General features: G+C 47.8%; 2 protein-coding genes across 2 annotated transcripts; one reads left to right on the top strand and one right to left on the bottom strand.

Moving 5' to 3' along the window:
* Positions 1-2,663: 2,663 nt before the first annotated feature.
* Positions 2,664-4,545, top strand: LOC120641360 (probable aspartyl protease At4g16563). Its single transcript, XM_039917444.1, has one exon. It carries the CDS (start codon positions 2,802-2,804, stop codon positions 4,308-4,310), a length of 1,509 nt encoding a protein of 502 aa, XP_039773378.1. The 5' UTR covers positions 2,664-2,801; the 3' UTR covers positions 4,311-4,545.
* Positions 4,546-11,408: 6,863 nt separating this feature from the next.
* LOC120641359 (peroxisomal membrane protein 11-4-like) lies at positions 11,409-12,570 on the bottom strand. Its single transcript, XM_039917442.1, has one exon. The coding sequence runs from the start codon at positions 12,413-12,415 to the stop codon at positions 11,729-11,731; it is 687 nt and encodes a 228-aa protein (XP_039773376.1). The 5' UTR covers positions 12,416-12,570; the 3' UTR covers positions 11,409-11,728.
* Positions 12,571-16,968: the final 4,398 nt, after the last annotated feature.

Genomic DNA, 16,968 nt, shown 5'->3' with positions numbered 1-16,968 from the left:
AGGAGGTGGGTTTCCTTTAGCGGGGGCGGGCTAATCTCTCTGGTCTGGACTCTAGTCTGCTTGGCCTCTCTGGCTTCTCTCCTCAAGAGGACGCGCAAGGTCTACAGAGCACTCATCTCCACCGACTCCACTCTTAGCCGAGACTTGGGAGCTTCTCTCCCTCTCTCGCCTCGCTTGTACCCCCTACTACAAGCACTCCGGGTGCAAGATAATACAGTGCCCTCGCACACTCCCTTTGCTGGACGTACGGCCCCGCGGCCGGAACCAGGGTAAACCGTGCGTTACTGTGATTGCCTCTTGCATCGTCATCTGGGACGAGAAAACACGCAGCATTCACCAGTTGGGATCCGGGCCCCCGGGCCGGGACACCGACACAAAAAAACTATCCATTCCAATGGGTGCTTATTGGGATTAGATTAGATGGGGTCTACCTTTTCTTCTTTCTCTTTCTTGCTAGAAAGAGATCAAATGATTAGAAAGATACATTTATTGTCAATCTAACCCTTCTATCCAAACACTTCTTTGGTTAGAGTTAATAACTAACTCTAACCTCCAACTTCTAAGGCTAGTCTCAATGGGAGTTTTATGGAGGGTTTCATGACATTAAATATTATCACTTTTGCTGACATGGCAAGGAAAGAGAAGGTTAGAGTTTCATAGAATGTGAGGAGAGTTTCATCACTATGAAACTCATCTGGCACAATTATCTAGTTCTCAGTCTAAATAACTATACTCATGAAACTCCCACCGAAACTAACCTAACTTACTTAGGGCCATATTCTTCGCCGCATAGTTCTCCGCTGGCACTGTGCGTTCGGCTGTGGACACGGTCACGGACCAGACCACAATCCCCAGAGTAGCAACACGAAAGGTTTGCCAGGGTCCCATGGCCTGGGCCATACTACGGCAGTACCCAGCTGTCCACAGCTGTTCTCCTCTGGGCAGCGTACGACCCCGTACTACGCCCCACCATCGCGTCAGCCGTCAGGGCAATTGCATCGGCGGATGAGCAGACGCTCCCGCGCCGCGCCTCCTCTCCTCTTCTCGTCTCCAGGTGACCAGGTTATCAACAGATGTGCTTCAGCTTCACCGCCTTCCTTTTCCGTGCGCCGCCGTGGATCGAGCCCCACCCGCCGCCGTATGCGAGTGCGTGTCGCGGCGGCATGGGAATCCGAGACAGGGGGCGACGCGACGAGTAGGAAGGCGACGACGACGTCCTCGCTGTCTCTGCGTCTATGGAGTACAGTACGTACTTCTCAAGCTTTGGCCAGTGGCCACACACTTCCTCACGAGATCAGGTATGTGCACGAATCGGCGTCGTGGTTTGGATTTGGCGTTTCGCAGGATGGATGAATGGCATTTGAAATTCGAATTCCTACGGAGAGATTTCAGTCATACTGTGACCCAGCAGAAGGGCGTTGCGACTTGAAGGTGACAACAGAGCATTTAGCTTGCAATCCAAGCAAGCAATGACTCCTCTCCTTTTTTTTTCGGATTTTGGAGGAGCAATGACTCCGCATTAACCTCTCATCTCGTATCATTTACGTTACGAGAAGTTGAGGGCGTACGTATTTGTACCTCTCGCATCGCGTATTTCGATTGGGAATGCGCACGCCGCTAGTCGACGAAGGCAGGAGACGACGCTGTTTAATCAAGCGCGAAGGCCCTGATAGTGATGATAAGATGCTGAACCGGGTGCGACATTTGGTTGGAGCACCGGCTCCAGCTCACTGCGCCTCGTGATAAAGCTGCGCCTAATAATTCGATGGAGACACTACGATCCGGCGAAAGATGAATCCAACTAATCCACTTAGGGCAGGTACAACAAGCACACGTCAGTCGGCGTATCGCCGAGACAGGTCTTCTTCATCCGACGTGTAGGGAAGAGAAATGAAGAGAAAGAGGTTGTCGCAAGTTCCAGCGCTCAGCGCCTCTGTTCTGGTCCCGAGGTCTCAACGCCTTATCTTCTTGTGTGGTAGTGGGTTTTATGAAATAAAATAGTTGAGTTTGGAATTCGTGAATCGACAAATTATTGTATGAATAAGATACGAGACTAGTGAGGAAATGATTTGTCTCGGCGATACGACAATCTTATTGCCCTTGCTCTTAGGGGTCCCCCTTGCCTTGAGGCCCTTTCGGCTATTGCACAGGACTAGGGTTTTAGAGTATACAAGTAACGAGGAGATGGGAAAAGCAATCGAAGTACGGTGATAGCTTGATGCGGTCAGTGCCATCAACAGTCGGATCCAGCACCCAAACGCCGAGATGTAACAGCCTTTAGTTTGATGTAACAGCTCTGTCCTAGTCTCCTACATCAAAATGCCCGATCGTCCTTGTCAGTAGGTAAAGAACTACAGTAAACATTGGTTTGTCATGTACAGTACGCTAGTAGAGCACGGGAAACCCCGGCATAGTTTTCCGTAGAGAAGCTCGGTGCCCGCCGTCACATGATCACATCTTGCGTCGGGTCGCCCGTGACCGTTAGATGACGAGATTAGCCACAGCTGAAAGACCCCCGTCGCGCTTGTGGCACTGGCAGGCTGCTGCTCCAGCCAAAGGGCCCCGGACGGACCAAAGCGGCCGGCGCGCCCGCGTGTCCTCCATGCAATTGCATGCACCGTCCCCGGACGGGCTTCCCCCACGCGCGCGATGGCCCCCAGCGGGCACCGGCGCCGCGCCGTCCCGGCCGTCGGGCGCTTTCAAAAACCCCTCCCTAGCCAAAACCCCACGAGAGCAGAGCATCGTCGCCAATCGCCAGGCCCAGAATACCCGACGGTTCCACACGCGACAACGCCGCAGCCATGCGGATCCTCTGCCTGGTCGCGCTGCTCGCCCTCGGGTTCCTCCTCCTCCTCCCGCGCCGCCAGTGCCACGGCCTGCTCGTCCCGCTCACCAACACCCTCTCCTCGCTCGGCGGCGGCAACGGCACCACGCCCGTCCCCGTCCACCACCTCCTCCGCTCCTCCTCCCTCCGCTCGGCCGCGCGCCACCGCCGCCACCGCGCGCGGGGGGGCCTGCTGCGACCGCCGCCTCGGCCCCCCGCCCACCGCCAGCTCTCGCTCCCGCTCTCCCCGGGCAGCGACTACACGCTCTCCCTGTCCGTGGGCTCGGCGTCCGCGGCGGCGCCGGTGCCGCTCTTCCTCGACACCGGCAGCGACCTCGTCTGGTTCCCCTGCGCGCCCTTCACCTGCATGCTCTGCGAGGGCAAGCCCGCGCCGGGCGGCTCCGCGCCGCGCCCGCCGCCGCCGGGCTCGCGCCGCGTCCCCTGCGCGTCGCCGCTCTGCTCGGCTGCGCACGCCTCAGCGCCGCCCTCCGACCTCTGCGCGGCGGCGGGGTGCCCGCTGGAGGACATCGAGACGGCCTCGTGCGGCGCGGCGTCCCACCACCCGTGCCCGCTGCTCTACTACGCGTACGGGGACGGCAGCCTCGTGGCGCACCTCCGGCGCGGCCGCGTCGGGCTGGCCGCGTCCGTGGCCGTGGAGAACTTCACCTTCGCGTGCGCGCACACGGCCCTGGGCGAGCCCGTCGGGGTGGCCGGGTTCGGGCGCGGCCCGCTCTCGCTGCCGGCGCAGCTCTCGCCGTCGCTCTCCGGCAGGTTCTCCTACTGCCTCGTGTCCCACTCCTTCCGCGCCGACCGGATCATCCGCCCGAGCCCCCTCATTCTGGGCCGCAGCCCGGACGACGCCGCTGGCCTCGGCGCCACCGCCGGGGCGGGCGGAGGCTTCGTGTACACGCCGCTGCTGCACAACCCGAGGCACCCGTACTTCTACTCCGTGGCGCTGGAGGCGGTCTCGGTGGGCGCGACGAGGATCCCGGCCCGCCCGGAGCTCGGGCGCGTGGACCGCGCCGGCAACGGCGGCATGGTGGTGGACTCGGGCACGACGTTCACCATGCTGCCCAGCGAGACGTACGCGCGGGTGGCCGAGGCGTTCGCCCGGGCGATGGCCGCGGCGGGGTTCGCGCGCGCCGGGCGCGCCGAGGCGCAGACGGGGCTGAGGCCGTGCTACCGCTACGCCGCGGCGGACCGCGGCGTGCCGCCGCTGGCGCTCCACTTCCGGGGCAACGCGACGGTGGCGCTGCCCCGGCGGAACTACTTCATGGGGTTCAGGAGCGAGGGGGACGGCGGCGTGGGGTGCCTGATGCTGATGGACGGCGGGGACGCGTCCTCCGGGGACGGCGACGGGCCCGCCGGCACGCTGGGCAACTTCCAGCAGCAGGGGTTCGAGGTGGTGTACGACGTGGACGCCGGCCGCGTCGGCTTCGCGCGCCGCCGGTGCACGGACCTCTGGGACTCGCTGTCGCGCCGGTGATACACCCCAGCTCATCAGTGTTCGCGCGTTGTATCTGTGTATGATCACTTAGCTTAGCATGTCCCTCCTGTACAGAGCAGCTGCCGCCGCGCGTGTGTAGTGTAGGATCATCTCCTTTCTCATGTCGTTCTTGTAGGTAAACTAAATTTTTATATCCTGTACTGTGCACGAGGAAATCTGTGTTCTGGGCTTCTGGCCAAGAACGAAAAGGACTCCACTCCACGGGTTGCTAGGCCCTGTTTGGTTTGTGTAGCACGAGTAGCGCATTCCTGATAAAAGAATCTCACATGTACGGAGTACTAAACGAAGTTTATTTGCAAAAAATTTTCACGGATGGGTGTAACTGTTCACGACGAATCTAATGACAGTAATTAATCGATGATTGGCTACAGTGATGCTACAGTACCATCCTCTAATCGTGCGGTCAAATACCTCATTAGGTTCGTCTCGCGAAGTAGCGCAGGGTTGTGGAGTTAGTTTTGTAAATTGCCTTTATTTAGTATCCCTAATTATTAGTCAAATTTTTTGTGCTACTTCAAACCAAAAGTCTAACAGAGATTCATCAGCAGTTAAACAGACTCGAAGCTTTGGCATATTTTGTGTATCATTGTCCTGCGGATGCTGTTCGACAGTTTCCATTTCCAAGTTCCGAGACCCGCCTGTTCCAACGCCGGCTTTCTGGAAAGCCGGTCGATTTTCTCAAGCTGGATCCTAAGAAATGTTTGGCAAAACAGTTTCATCGGTTAGATTGAAGTTATAAAATATTTAAATTGTCTTTTTTCTTTTTCTTTTTTTTCTTTTTTCTTTTCCTTTCCCTTTTCTTTTTTCAGATTTACTTGGCATCAGTCGATTGAAATTTGGTTAGGCATTAATCGTCGATGTGGCTCGTCCCATCGGCATGGATGGAAGATTTCCGAGTCATGTAAATATTTTTTCGGGTTCCGCAGCAAGCTTACATAACGCCCATTATGTGTTATCGGGCCAGTAGTAGCCAGTAACTCGTGGCAGGTGAGATCCATTTTTTGTTTTTTCATGTGACGATAACCACCACGTTAATTGCTACTCCTAGACAGCTGTGTGGGATCCATTTTGTGCGCCTAGAGCGTGGGTGTAAGTGGTATGATTTTTTTTGTCTTAGGTGGGTGTTGTGGGTATACGGTATGAAATACAAAATATTTTTGATACGAAATGGTGGTGAGTCGGGGAGGGTGTTGGGGGCTTGTAAATGATTTTCTGATTTCTGTGTTTTTTTGGTTTTGGTGTCAAAATGGTTACAAAATAATCTGAGATGTGCTAGTTGTTTTATTGCGGGGGAGAAAATGTTCATATTTGTATATAAGTCTATTTAAAACTGCAGAGCATTTGTGTTGATTTTTTGTGTCTTTTATTTTGTTATTTTTCTTTTAGTAGAATTATGTTAGTGTAGTATTTTTGTAAGTTTAACTGTCAAATTTATTGTCCATTTATTCAGTGCGTAGGATAGTAGAGTAGCTTCTTCAATTCAACTGCTCGCCAGGGGTTTGTTTTTTTCTCTCTGAATTTCAAGTAGATTGGATCATAGCAGCTTATGTGGATTCATTTTGTAGAATAATAGTAGCAACTAACTTTTTTAGTGCTTCTAATGTACAAGTACAATACATGCATGACTATTTGTGTTTAGAGAAGTAAACTTTGGTATCCATTCTGCTCTCAATACTTTACCAACGATTTTGGAACTAAAGCCAAGTCCAACAGCTACAGACATTGTTTTATTTTAGAACTACATTACACCCATCTTTTTTCTAATTAATGGTTGCTTTTATCTTTAATCCATTTATGCTTTGCTATGTATGCTTGAGTTTTTGTTGCCCAATTACTGAAGTCTCTCTTTTTTTGTTTTTTTTTTGCTCTCATGATGCTTTTATAAGTAGTGTGTATAAATATTACACTCCTTCCACTTCTATAATTCTAATATAATTATACTATAAATTTCTATCTTATTTTAATTTTTCGAAGGATATCTCATTTGAATTTGAATTAGGTTAATCATAATGTGCAGTAGATAAATCTTTTTGTGCTTTTAGATTGGTTCTTTTCTTTTAGTCGAATTATGTTTAGTGTAATATTTTTGTAACTTCAATTGTAGTTTTTGTGGAGTGTGTGTGCACGTGCATCTAGGGTTAGTGGCTTCTAGTGAAGATTAGCATCTTCATTGATGTATTTGATTTGCTCATGGATCCATGGCATGGATGTATTCGATTTGTTATCTAGTTAGATTCGAATTGGAGATTCCAATTTTACGAGGGTCTCATTTCTGCATATCATCTAGCCTTGGGCCTAAAAGTTTCTGTCAAAAGTATGGTCCATTTCTTCACTAAGCAAGATAGTAGCAGTAGTTTCTTTTCATATCAATTGCTAGCCTGGGTTTGTGGTTTTTGTTTCCTAGTTCCCATTTTTGTGTACCATTTTTGCTACTTACTATGTAATTTTACATTACTATATGTGTAATTAATTAGAAATTGTATTCTGTAACTTAATTACTACTATACTTTTCTCGGTGGCCCTTTCTTTCGTTCTGATTTAATTTCTCTTTTCTTTTTCCAGCTTCAACAACTTCATAGAATTTTGATTGAGATTTTTTTTAAAGAGTGGTGAACAAAGTTAGAGAAAAATTCCACCAGAAACTGGAAGTTTCAGGTCTCTTTACTTCATCTTTTAAGAATGTTCCATTCTAGTATTTTAACTTATGAACAAATAAAGTGTGTGTGTGTGTTTATAAAGTGTGCGATATATCATTTGTTATTTTTCTTAATTAACATGCAAAATTTTAAGCTCTGATTCTGATGGAAGTTATACATAATTATGATAACTTTTTTTTTCAATTTTACATCATTATAGTAACTGTTTCTTGCCCCCTTTGTGTACATCATTATTGTTGGAATTATTAAAAGTTTTCTTTGGTTGATAGTCTAATATTTTGTCCCCCATCGTATTTTTTTAAAAAAATTTGAGACCAGATCATAGCGCCATGTTTTTTATTTTATGAAACAGTAAATATTAATGTAGTATGAGCAATTAGTCAATTACTATGTATTTTCTGAGATGAGACCATAGGGTCATGTTATTTTATTTGTAAAAGTTTAACATAATTTGGATGTGAATCTTATATGGGCAATAAGGCCATTGGCTGCTTTGTAAAATTTTGACACCATCAATCAGTGTATGTGCCATTCACATTCTTGGTGTTTTGTGGCTTATTTTTGGAATTTTTTTTCTTATTAATCACGTAGTGGGAAGTGCTGGTTTAGAAAGCTAAAGAATGGTGGCTTCGATGTGATGCTGAAGAGGCTTTGGACCCTGTTTAGAATTTTGATGTTTTTCTGAAATTGGCGTGAGTCCACTCCTGGAAATGTCAGAAAAATCTTACATGTAACTTTTTAATTGTTACATGAAATATTTTGATTTTGGATTGTAGCTTTAGTTTCAGCGAAAAATCTTGCATATAACGTTGGGACCAAAATTTTAAAGAACGTGCAACTCTTTCTTCAGTAGTTGGGATTTTCGTTTGTAATGTAGTTGGAACAGAACAAAGAAAAAAACAAAATGATATTTTATTACTGGGCTGAAATGCCAGCGTGGGCTGGGAACGTCAACAATCATCTTAGCGGGTCTCAAATCACAAATGGGTCTGCAGCCCTCATAATGGTTGTGTAAAAATATATTGCAGAACCGATAACATCCAATTAATAGAATTAATCGAGGCAACAAGTGGAGCTGTTGGATGGGTGATCAATGACTCACATAGGTGATTTACAGATCATGAAATTTCAATGGACTGACGCCAAGACAGACCCTTTCTTTTTCTTCCCCCTCTCCTCTTATCCATTCGCGCCCCCTCCTCCTATCTCCTACCTCGGGCCCTCGTCGCCCAGCCCCGCCGCCGCCTCCTCCTCCTCCTCCAAGCAGCGGCGGCAGCCCGCGCGCTCCTCTTCTCCATACGTCGGTAGCCCGCATCTCCTCCTCCTGGCGGCGACGGCCTGCGCCTCATCCTCCTCCATGTGGCGGCTCGCATCTCCTCCCCCGACGGCGGCGATCCGCATCTCCTCATCCCGACGCCGGCGGCCCGCGCCTCCTCCTCCTCCATGTGGGGGCTCGCATCTCCTCCCCCGACGACGGCGATCTGCATCTCCTCATCCCGACGCTGGCGGCCCGCGCCTCCTCCTCCTCCTTGCGGCGGCGACCCGCATCTCCTCCTCCCGGTGCCGACGGCCCGTGCCTCCTCCTCCTCCATGCGGCGGCCGCCCGCATCTCCTCTTCCCAGCGCCGGCGGAGATGCGGCCCTTCTCCCGCCACCGCCCGGCCCCGCCGCCTCCACGCACCTTCTTCCGGTGGTCCGGCCGCCCTCCTCCCACTGGGCCGCGCCCCTGCGGCGGCCGTTGGCCGCGTGGCCACGCGCACTCCGCGCCCGGGGGCAGAGTTGGAAAGAGCGAGGAGCCGCGCAGAGCCATGTTTCCGTGGCTTCGCCTCCCAAGTGAAAGCCGAAAATGGCATGGTGCTGCTGCATGTCCACCCATTTGGTAGGGCTCCGCCTGAATCCGGTGTTGGAGCCGATTTTAGAGCCTGCCAAACAGGGCCTAAAAAATCCATTTGTGAACGCTGTGTACGTACGTACGGAGTAGCAGGCAACCTTTTGCCAGCGAGCGAGCGACACGTACGGAGGATGAATGGATGATGCCGCGGCGTACGGACGGTCACGGGTGCCCGCGCACGTGTGGAGCGGTGAGCGGAGCATGAGCTGGCGCCGCTTGTCTCCTGCTGGAAAGGCAGGGCAAGGCGCCGAGGCTCGATACGGTACAGAGAATTTCTGAATTTGCGTGGTCCACGTGCGTCAGAAGCGTCTGGAGGCGTCCCCAAGCTTGAGCTTGGCTGCGTGGAACCAGATGAGCGCTTCATTGGAATTGGATCAGAGGCCCTGATTTGGGTGGTTAGCTTAATGGCTCCATGTACGGTCCGGATCAGCTTAGGTAAGATAAGCTCGTGCTTCGAGGACTCTCTTCGCCTGCTTGGCATTGACTAGGGCGATCCACAGCGTAGCGTCAGCAGTGACAAGGGACCAGGCATCGTGCCAGCTGGAGCTACTGAATCCAGCTTCAAATTTGAAAGAAAAAAAGGGAGGTTTTGGCCGCCGCAAAGGTGGCAAACTGTGCAGAAGTACTGCTTTTGCTTGGCCATAGGGCATTGTGCTCGGAGGCACCGTTGGGTTTTGAGGACTGTACTGCTGCGAACGCAGGATTCAGGATTGCGATTTGCAAATCTAGCGGTGTGATTTGCTGAAACCGCTGGAAGCCTGGAACCGATTCAGGCCCTGTTTAGTTCGCGAAAAAGTTTGAGTTTTGGTACTATAGCATATTTCGTTGTTACTTGATAAATAATGTCCAATTATGGACTAATTAAGTTTGAAAGATTCATCTCGTGCTAATCAATTAGACTGTGTAATTAGTTATTTTTTCAATTGCATTTAATGCTCCATGTATGTGTCCGAATATTTGATGTGACAGGTACTGTAAAAAAAATTTTAGTAACTAAACATGGTCTCAGTGGCTTTGATGCCAACTTCAGAGTTCAGCAACCTCGCCTTTCAATTGCATTGAACAAGCAAGTACCGCACGAAAACGTACGGCGTCGATAGTGCTGCTGAACAGTGAATACTGACCAGTGCGATCTCAAATGCAGTAAAGGCCTTGTTTGGTTTGGACTAGACTAGAAAATGTAGTAATTTTGACCGTTAATTACGGTGTCAAACATAGTTAGTTTGCAAAATCAACTCCAGAACTCTTTGACTGCGTGATTAGATGATGATTACTGTAGCATCACTATAGCTAATCATCGATTAATTATCGTCATTAGATTCGTCGCGAAAAATTACATTCATCTCTGAAATTTTTTGCAAATAGACTTCATTTAATACTCCATGCATGCGAGATTCTTTTTTCGAAAAATATACGCGCTAAAATAATAGCGCGATCCAAACACGGCCAAATTTCGGAGTGCTCGTGGGCAGCATTGCCATCGATTTGGCGTCAGTCAGTCGAAGTGTGTAGCAGGAGCAGGCCAAGAATTTCGTTGGATTTGGTCAGTGCCCACAACCCCATAGACAAACACGCGCCATGGATATGCCTTGATTCAGACAGGGGATTGGCGCCACGCCCTTTTAGATTGCAGAACTAGGGCATGCTTTGGTCGACGAGGATGGACCTGACATTCTGATTCAGATTGCTGGAGCTGTCAATGCATGTTGAGGCCGAACCAAAGTAGTATCTTTTGCGTGAGCCGCTTGGATCTGCCGTTGATCGCATGACCCACGGATAATGATTGGATTTGGAGAGGATTTGGGTCCAGGACGTGTGCCATCTCTTTTCGTCTGTCTCGTGCTGGACTGCTGGTCGCTACTGGGGCGTCAATGCCGGGATGTTACGAGCAAAGATGCAATCCAGCTCGGCTCTCATTTATGCGGCGGCGTTACTCCTCACCGGCGAGCCCTGGAGGCCCTGCAGAACTGCAACGACGACTGATCACTGATGCCCGGGAGCAGTTGAAGCTTGCGTGTGGCCGGCGTTATGGGCAGCCAGGCAGCTCGGAGCTCAGTCACAGTCGAATCAGGCTGCTCCAGGAGCTGAGCTGGCTTCACAGGTCAACTTAAATTAGTACACTGCCGGCAAGAGCTTTTTATTGGTACTGGACCATATTTAGTTGGTGAAAAATTATTGGTTTGGATATTGTAATATATTTTATTATTATTTGATAAATAATATTTAATTATGAATTAATTAGACTTAAAAGATTAATTTCGTGCTAGTTAGACTATGTAATTAATTATTTTTTTTCAACTGTATTTAATGCTCCATGCATATATTCGAACATTCGATGTAACAGGTATTGTAGAATTTTTTTTGGAAACTAAACAGGGTCTAGTGAAGCATAGATAGAAGGGCTGTCTAGAACACATTCACGCAGTGTTCTGTGCCCTCTAGCCGTGGATGCCACCAAGCTCCATTAATGTTGCTCATGGATCATTGTGAAGGGATTTCAAACTTTCAACATGTAGGGATGGGAAGGCAATGGCGTTGGGCGAATCCATTTCAAAATCCGAAGCTCCAACACATACTAATAGTTCATGGGGCTGTACCGAATGCACTATTGACGCTATGTTCAGTATTTATTTTCGATTCTGGATCGCAGTATTACATGGTGGTATTCATGAAGCATGAGTTACGCCTTGCTTCGCCAAATGGACAATGCAAATCCTGGCAAAATCATCATGCGGATAGAAAGGGAGGAGGGACGAATACGATCATGGGTCGAACCGGCCCATTCTACGACGGCCAGTTTCTTCTGTACCAGCCAGTCCCCGCGGAGACGAGCCCGCTGATCCCCAGCGTCTACGACGGCCAGACTCTGTACCAGCCGGCCCACGCGGAGACGAGCCCGCTGATCCCCAGCGTGACGGCGTGGTCGCAGAACGGGTTGGGCTCGACCTCCGCGATGCAGATGATGAGGTCGGCGGCGTTGGCGGCCGTCGCCATGAGCCGCATCACCCTGTCCATCCGTATCCTGCGCAGCTCCTTCTCCCTGCCAGCGTCCTTCCCGCCGCCGCCACCCTCCCTCAGCAGCCTCCGCTCCTGCCTCAGCCCCCGCCTGATCATGATGAGGTCCATGGCGATGAAGAACACGTAGCCGACGGACTCGCCGAACGCCGAGATGAAGCTGGAACGCCGCGCCACCCAGGGCTCGAGGACGCCCGCGCGGGACAGCCACGTGAAGTGGTCGAAGAAGAAGTAGACCATCTCGCCGGCGTTGGCGAGCACGGCGAGCGCGCCGAACTCCCCCGGCGGGGCGCGGCGCAGATTGTTGAAGCCGGTCAGGAAGCGGCCCGACCGGAACGCCTTGCGGCTCAGCCCGGACGCCGTCTCCCAGCTCTTGGCGCGCCTGGCGACCTCCGGGCGGGACGACTCGGCGCCCCAGTGCGCCAGCTTGGACACGTACTGGAACGTCTTGACCAGCTTGTCGATGCCATCGCGCTTCGCGAGGAACACCACGAGCTTGTCGAGCGTGTCACCGGCGCTCATGGCGCCCGGCGGGGGACAGGCTAGCTAGATGCTGTCCGTCTGGGGCTTGGCGTTGGAGCTCAGGGGGCGACGCGCCCGCATAGGTGATGCTGGGAGTGAGGAAGTGAGCGCGCGCGTGGCTGGCTTGGGATAAAGGCCCTGGTGGGTACTTGGCCAGGATGCGCTCTTGTCCTCTGCGCCAGAAGTAATTTTCTCGTGGCGATGAGGAATTGAGGATTGAGAAAATGAGGTGGGGATGTAGACGTGTAGTAGGAGGCCCTCATCTTTGTTTGCTAGCTTGATCGGTGCCTGGGTTTGTTGCGGGTCTTTGGGATTCTTTTCTGGTCTACTAGCTACAAGCAGAAGCTGATTGGTACCTCTTGGATTCTTTTCTGGCCTGGTTACAAGCAGAAGGGGATTGGTGCCTTCTAGGATTCTTTTCTGGTGGCCTAGCTACAAGCAGAACGGAGCGTTGTCGAGCGTAAGTGTAAGATAACACGCGATAACAAGTGCTTTTTGGTTCAGAATTTTCTTTCCTATTTTTTATAATATTTTTTTAAATTACACAGTATAATTCGGACACTCATAACATGCGCACAATCACCCTTGAATGCACGCAAATCTAACTTCTATGAACATCTTTGAAGACTAACCCAACAAATCATCAAAATTGACAAAGTCACCATAAACGCCTCACTTATTTGGCTTCATAGTCGAGTCATACAAAATGAAAGGTATTATGCCTGGAAGATTAGAACTAGAACATGACTCATCGAGGATGCTTTGATGCTTACCCGAATCGCGAGAAGTGTGTGGACTGAGCAAACTTCGAGACCAACTTCTTCATGCATAAATTTTTAAATTCTTACGCTTGAGATACCATGAATCATATCTTACGGCCCAATTTCTAAATTCTTTTCATTGGTCGTACTCGAATGCGGCAGCACGGCTGGAGGACCAATCATCCCTTAGCTTCCCCTTTTCCTCTTTATATCTGCGAACTTGGCTGGACCAAAAATTCTAGCGAGGAGACAATCTGCTTGCTTGCCACAGCAAAAACTTGTATGTGTGCTAGACTTTATGAGCCATGCAGAGTTTCCTGGCTGATCAGAGTTTGTGGCACTTGAATTTGGATAACTACTTTTCCAACAAAAATCAATAGTTCCATACCCTATCCCCCCCCTAGATGCTACTTTTCCTAAGGCACTTGTACCCTTTCTTCTGTCCAAACACGCTAGCTGTACTTCCCTCAACCCTGCCCTCTTCTAATTCCACTAGTTTATCTCTTATTGACATGCTGCTTAATTCAGCCTATATGGTATTCTCACTTTCCACTTGCAATTCTTTTAGAGTTCAAATGTTTTGTGGCGATGTAATATAAATGAAGTATTGTTTAATTACAAGCCTACCAATTATAATTCAAATTACATCATGTAAGTTATATGCCAATCACAATGTCATCATGCTTTTTTGTGATAACTACTTAGGTGTTATTGTACTAAAGCAATGGGAAAAGTCCAACTTATTATTTGGTTGCACTAAATGTCTTTAACTATTTATTTAAGTATAGCACTAACTAGCTTATGAAATATGAAGTTCAATTTGTCTTCGTACTTTTGTAGCCGTAAAGCTAGACCATTCCTTTATATTACAATGTATTTTGTACTTGACAAGATATACTATTATGATAATAAATATTTTTTTTCAAACTGTCTGCCAAATGATAGAATGCCAAATTAATATGGATATTTGTATTTCATTAAAAATTATAGTATTGATGTAGCTTGCATTCAATCAAATATACATTTCATTTGTTCATGATTATGGAGATCAGCATAATGTCATGGTAGAAAATCAGCCAGGATGGGCCAGAAACAACTTATCTCATGGCTCACTGAAAAGTCTCCCCAAGTGGATTCTTATGAAACCTTGCTTTAAAACATGTCATTGGTCTTGCATTTGTGATTTAGGTCAAAACTTGGTATAGTAGGACGACATGGGTTATATGGAGTGGATCAGAGTGTTAGCTCTATATTTAGGTTTTTGTCTGACTTGATACAATACTTTAATAAAACTTACTAATCTACTAATCAATGATTTTTTCAGACCCACTATAAGCATATTGTACTCTAAGGAAGCAAGAATTCCACACATTCCCCACGACAAGAATTTATCCCCTCCCCTCACCACCTCCAGGTGATCTCACTTCTCCAAAATGGTCACCCAAGACATTCACATTGTATCTTTTATGCCAAATATTATCTTCTCTATGTTGGAATAAAATAAGGATCTCGTTAGAGAAAGTTTTATGGATATTAGTGTGTTGAGAACAATGTTTGATGAATATGAAGAGAAGCTTTGGAAGTGAGGGGGCTTCTTTGGCCACATGAACTTAGTGATAGCCCATCCACAAGTTGTTTGCATTTTGAGTTTGGTCATATACTGAAATATAATTCCGTGAAGGTTTACTACCTAAGTACATGGAGATTGATGAAGATATTGGTTTGTACACCAAGAGACTTTTTGCTTCCACTGCTTGATTTTCTTATCAATTGGCAGAGGGCTATCATCTACCTTGATTGGAAGTTAAGCTGACGACTTGGATCTCATATGTGGTTTATGATTTTGGTGTTAACTATCCTCTAGATGATATCACCTGGTATAAGTTTGGAAGTGACGAATCATGAGATGCAAAAAGAGATATGAAAATGAGGCAAAAGGAAAGCAAGAGGAAGAGGAAGTAAAGAAGGCCATTGTCGGTTTTTTATTTGGAAACAACAGGAGGTGGTGTGGTGTGAAATTTACAAGGATTTTACTTGTAAAAGTTCAGTGGCAGCTGAAGCGATTGGTATGTTTCTACAGCTGAAGCGTAGCATTGGGCTAAATTATCTACAACCACACACAGATAATGATACCATTAGGAATGTTATTATAGGGAAAGTGCTTGTTGGGTTGACTGAAAAAGATACCAAATTTTGGTTGGGTACTTGGACAGAGTGTCCAAGGCAGGTACCCCATGAGGAGCTTAGTTTTGTTGATGGTTTGCTAAGAAATCCCAAAGTAATGAAACATATTGGAAACTTTGGAGGAGAAAAATTCATCACACATGATGTAGTGAAACAATGGGTGTCCAATCTCAAAGGGTACCCTATTTTCAGTATCATGCTAGGAAAGCGATGCATTATATGTACTACTAACTGTCTCTTATCTCTTTTTTATTCATATTTGGTATGTTACATAAAATCTGATGGTACAATAATGTAGAATAGAATATGAGGTTGTTATTGCTAGATGTTAGTTATGCACTGTATGCTTACTGAATATACTATAAGAGATTTGACATTAGGCGACGTTCCATTTATGTCATAGAAATGGTTATTTTCGTTATGTTTTGCATTTTTGTCACAACGCACACACGCATAGTAACTTCTTGTGACTCTACCTGACAATGTGCTCAAAGCAGGATAATCGTGAATGCACCATATAACCGCAGCATGTAGGTCAAATGATTTTCCACTAAATGCATTGAAAGTCTTGACACCTGTCCAAAGTGCTAGCAACTCTTCAGGCTCCAAAAATACATCCATATCCTTGCCTGGGCATTCTGGACCAGAAATGAGTAGGCCCATCATTAAGTTGTATTGCTCCACACACACCTATGGAGGAAAGTTGTAAGGAATAACAAATACTGGCCACATACTATATGAAGCGTTCATTTTGCCAAATGGATTAAAATCATCTGTACCAAGACCAAGTCTGATGTTCCTTGCATCTTTAGCAAACCACTCATATTTTCTATCAAAGCCTTTCCATGCCTCACCATCAGCTGGATGGCTAAGCTCATTCTCAACCGGTTTCCTCTTCAATTTGTACCACTGTGCCTCCTCTTCTATTTTTTTGGAAGCAAAAATCCTTTTTAGCCTTGGAATCAATGGAAAATGCCGCATCACCTTTTGAGGAATCTTCTTTTTTCTATCTCCATCTTTCCACCTCGATGCATCACATACCGGGCATTTATCTTCCTTCTCAAGTTCCTTCCTGAACAAAACACAATTATTGGGGCACACATGGATTGAAACATATCCCAATCCCAATGCACGGATAAGTTTCTTTGCTTCATGGTAAGAGGTAGGTATAGAGCAAGCCGGAAATGCAGAAGATAACAACTTCAGTATTGCATTGAATGCAACATTGCTTATTCGATAGAAAGACTTGATATGAAGTAGCTTCACCACAAAAGAGAATCTTGAGTGATCTGAACTGGGGTGTAGTTCCTTATTCATCTCTTCTAATACAGCTGCAAACATAGATTTCTCTCCACTTTGCACTGCATGTTCAGCCACATACAACTCCTGTAGCATATCAGGAAGTCTATCATCAGGGTCTTCATGGTCCTCATCCATAACAACATCCTCATTGAAGTCAATGTGCCCCTCCAGATGGCCTACATTTTTAGTTGTTCCATCAGGCAATGGTTCTCCGTGATGAATCCACCTAGTGTATGTGCTAGACATCCCATTGAAATATAAGTGATCCTCCACAAGTCCTTTATGCCTATTTACCAGATTCAAGCA

The sequence above is a fragment of the Panicum virgatum genome, chromosome 7K (genome assembly GCF_016808335.1).
Source record: "Panicum virgatum strain AP13 chromosome 7K, P.virgatum_v5, whole genome shotgun sequence".
Lineage (NCBI taxonomy): Eukaryota > Viridiplantae > Streptophyta > Magnoliopsida > Poales > Poaceae > Panicum > Panicum virgatum.
This window is presented reverse-complemented; position numbering and strand designations above follow the sequence as displayed.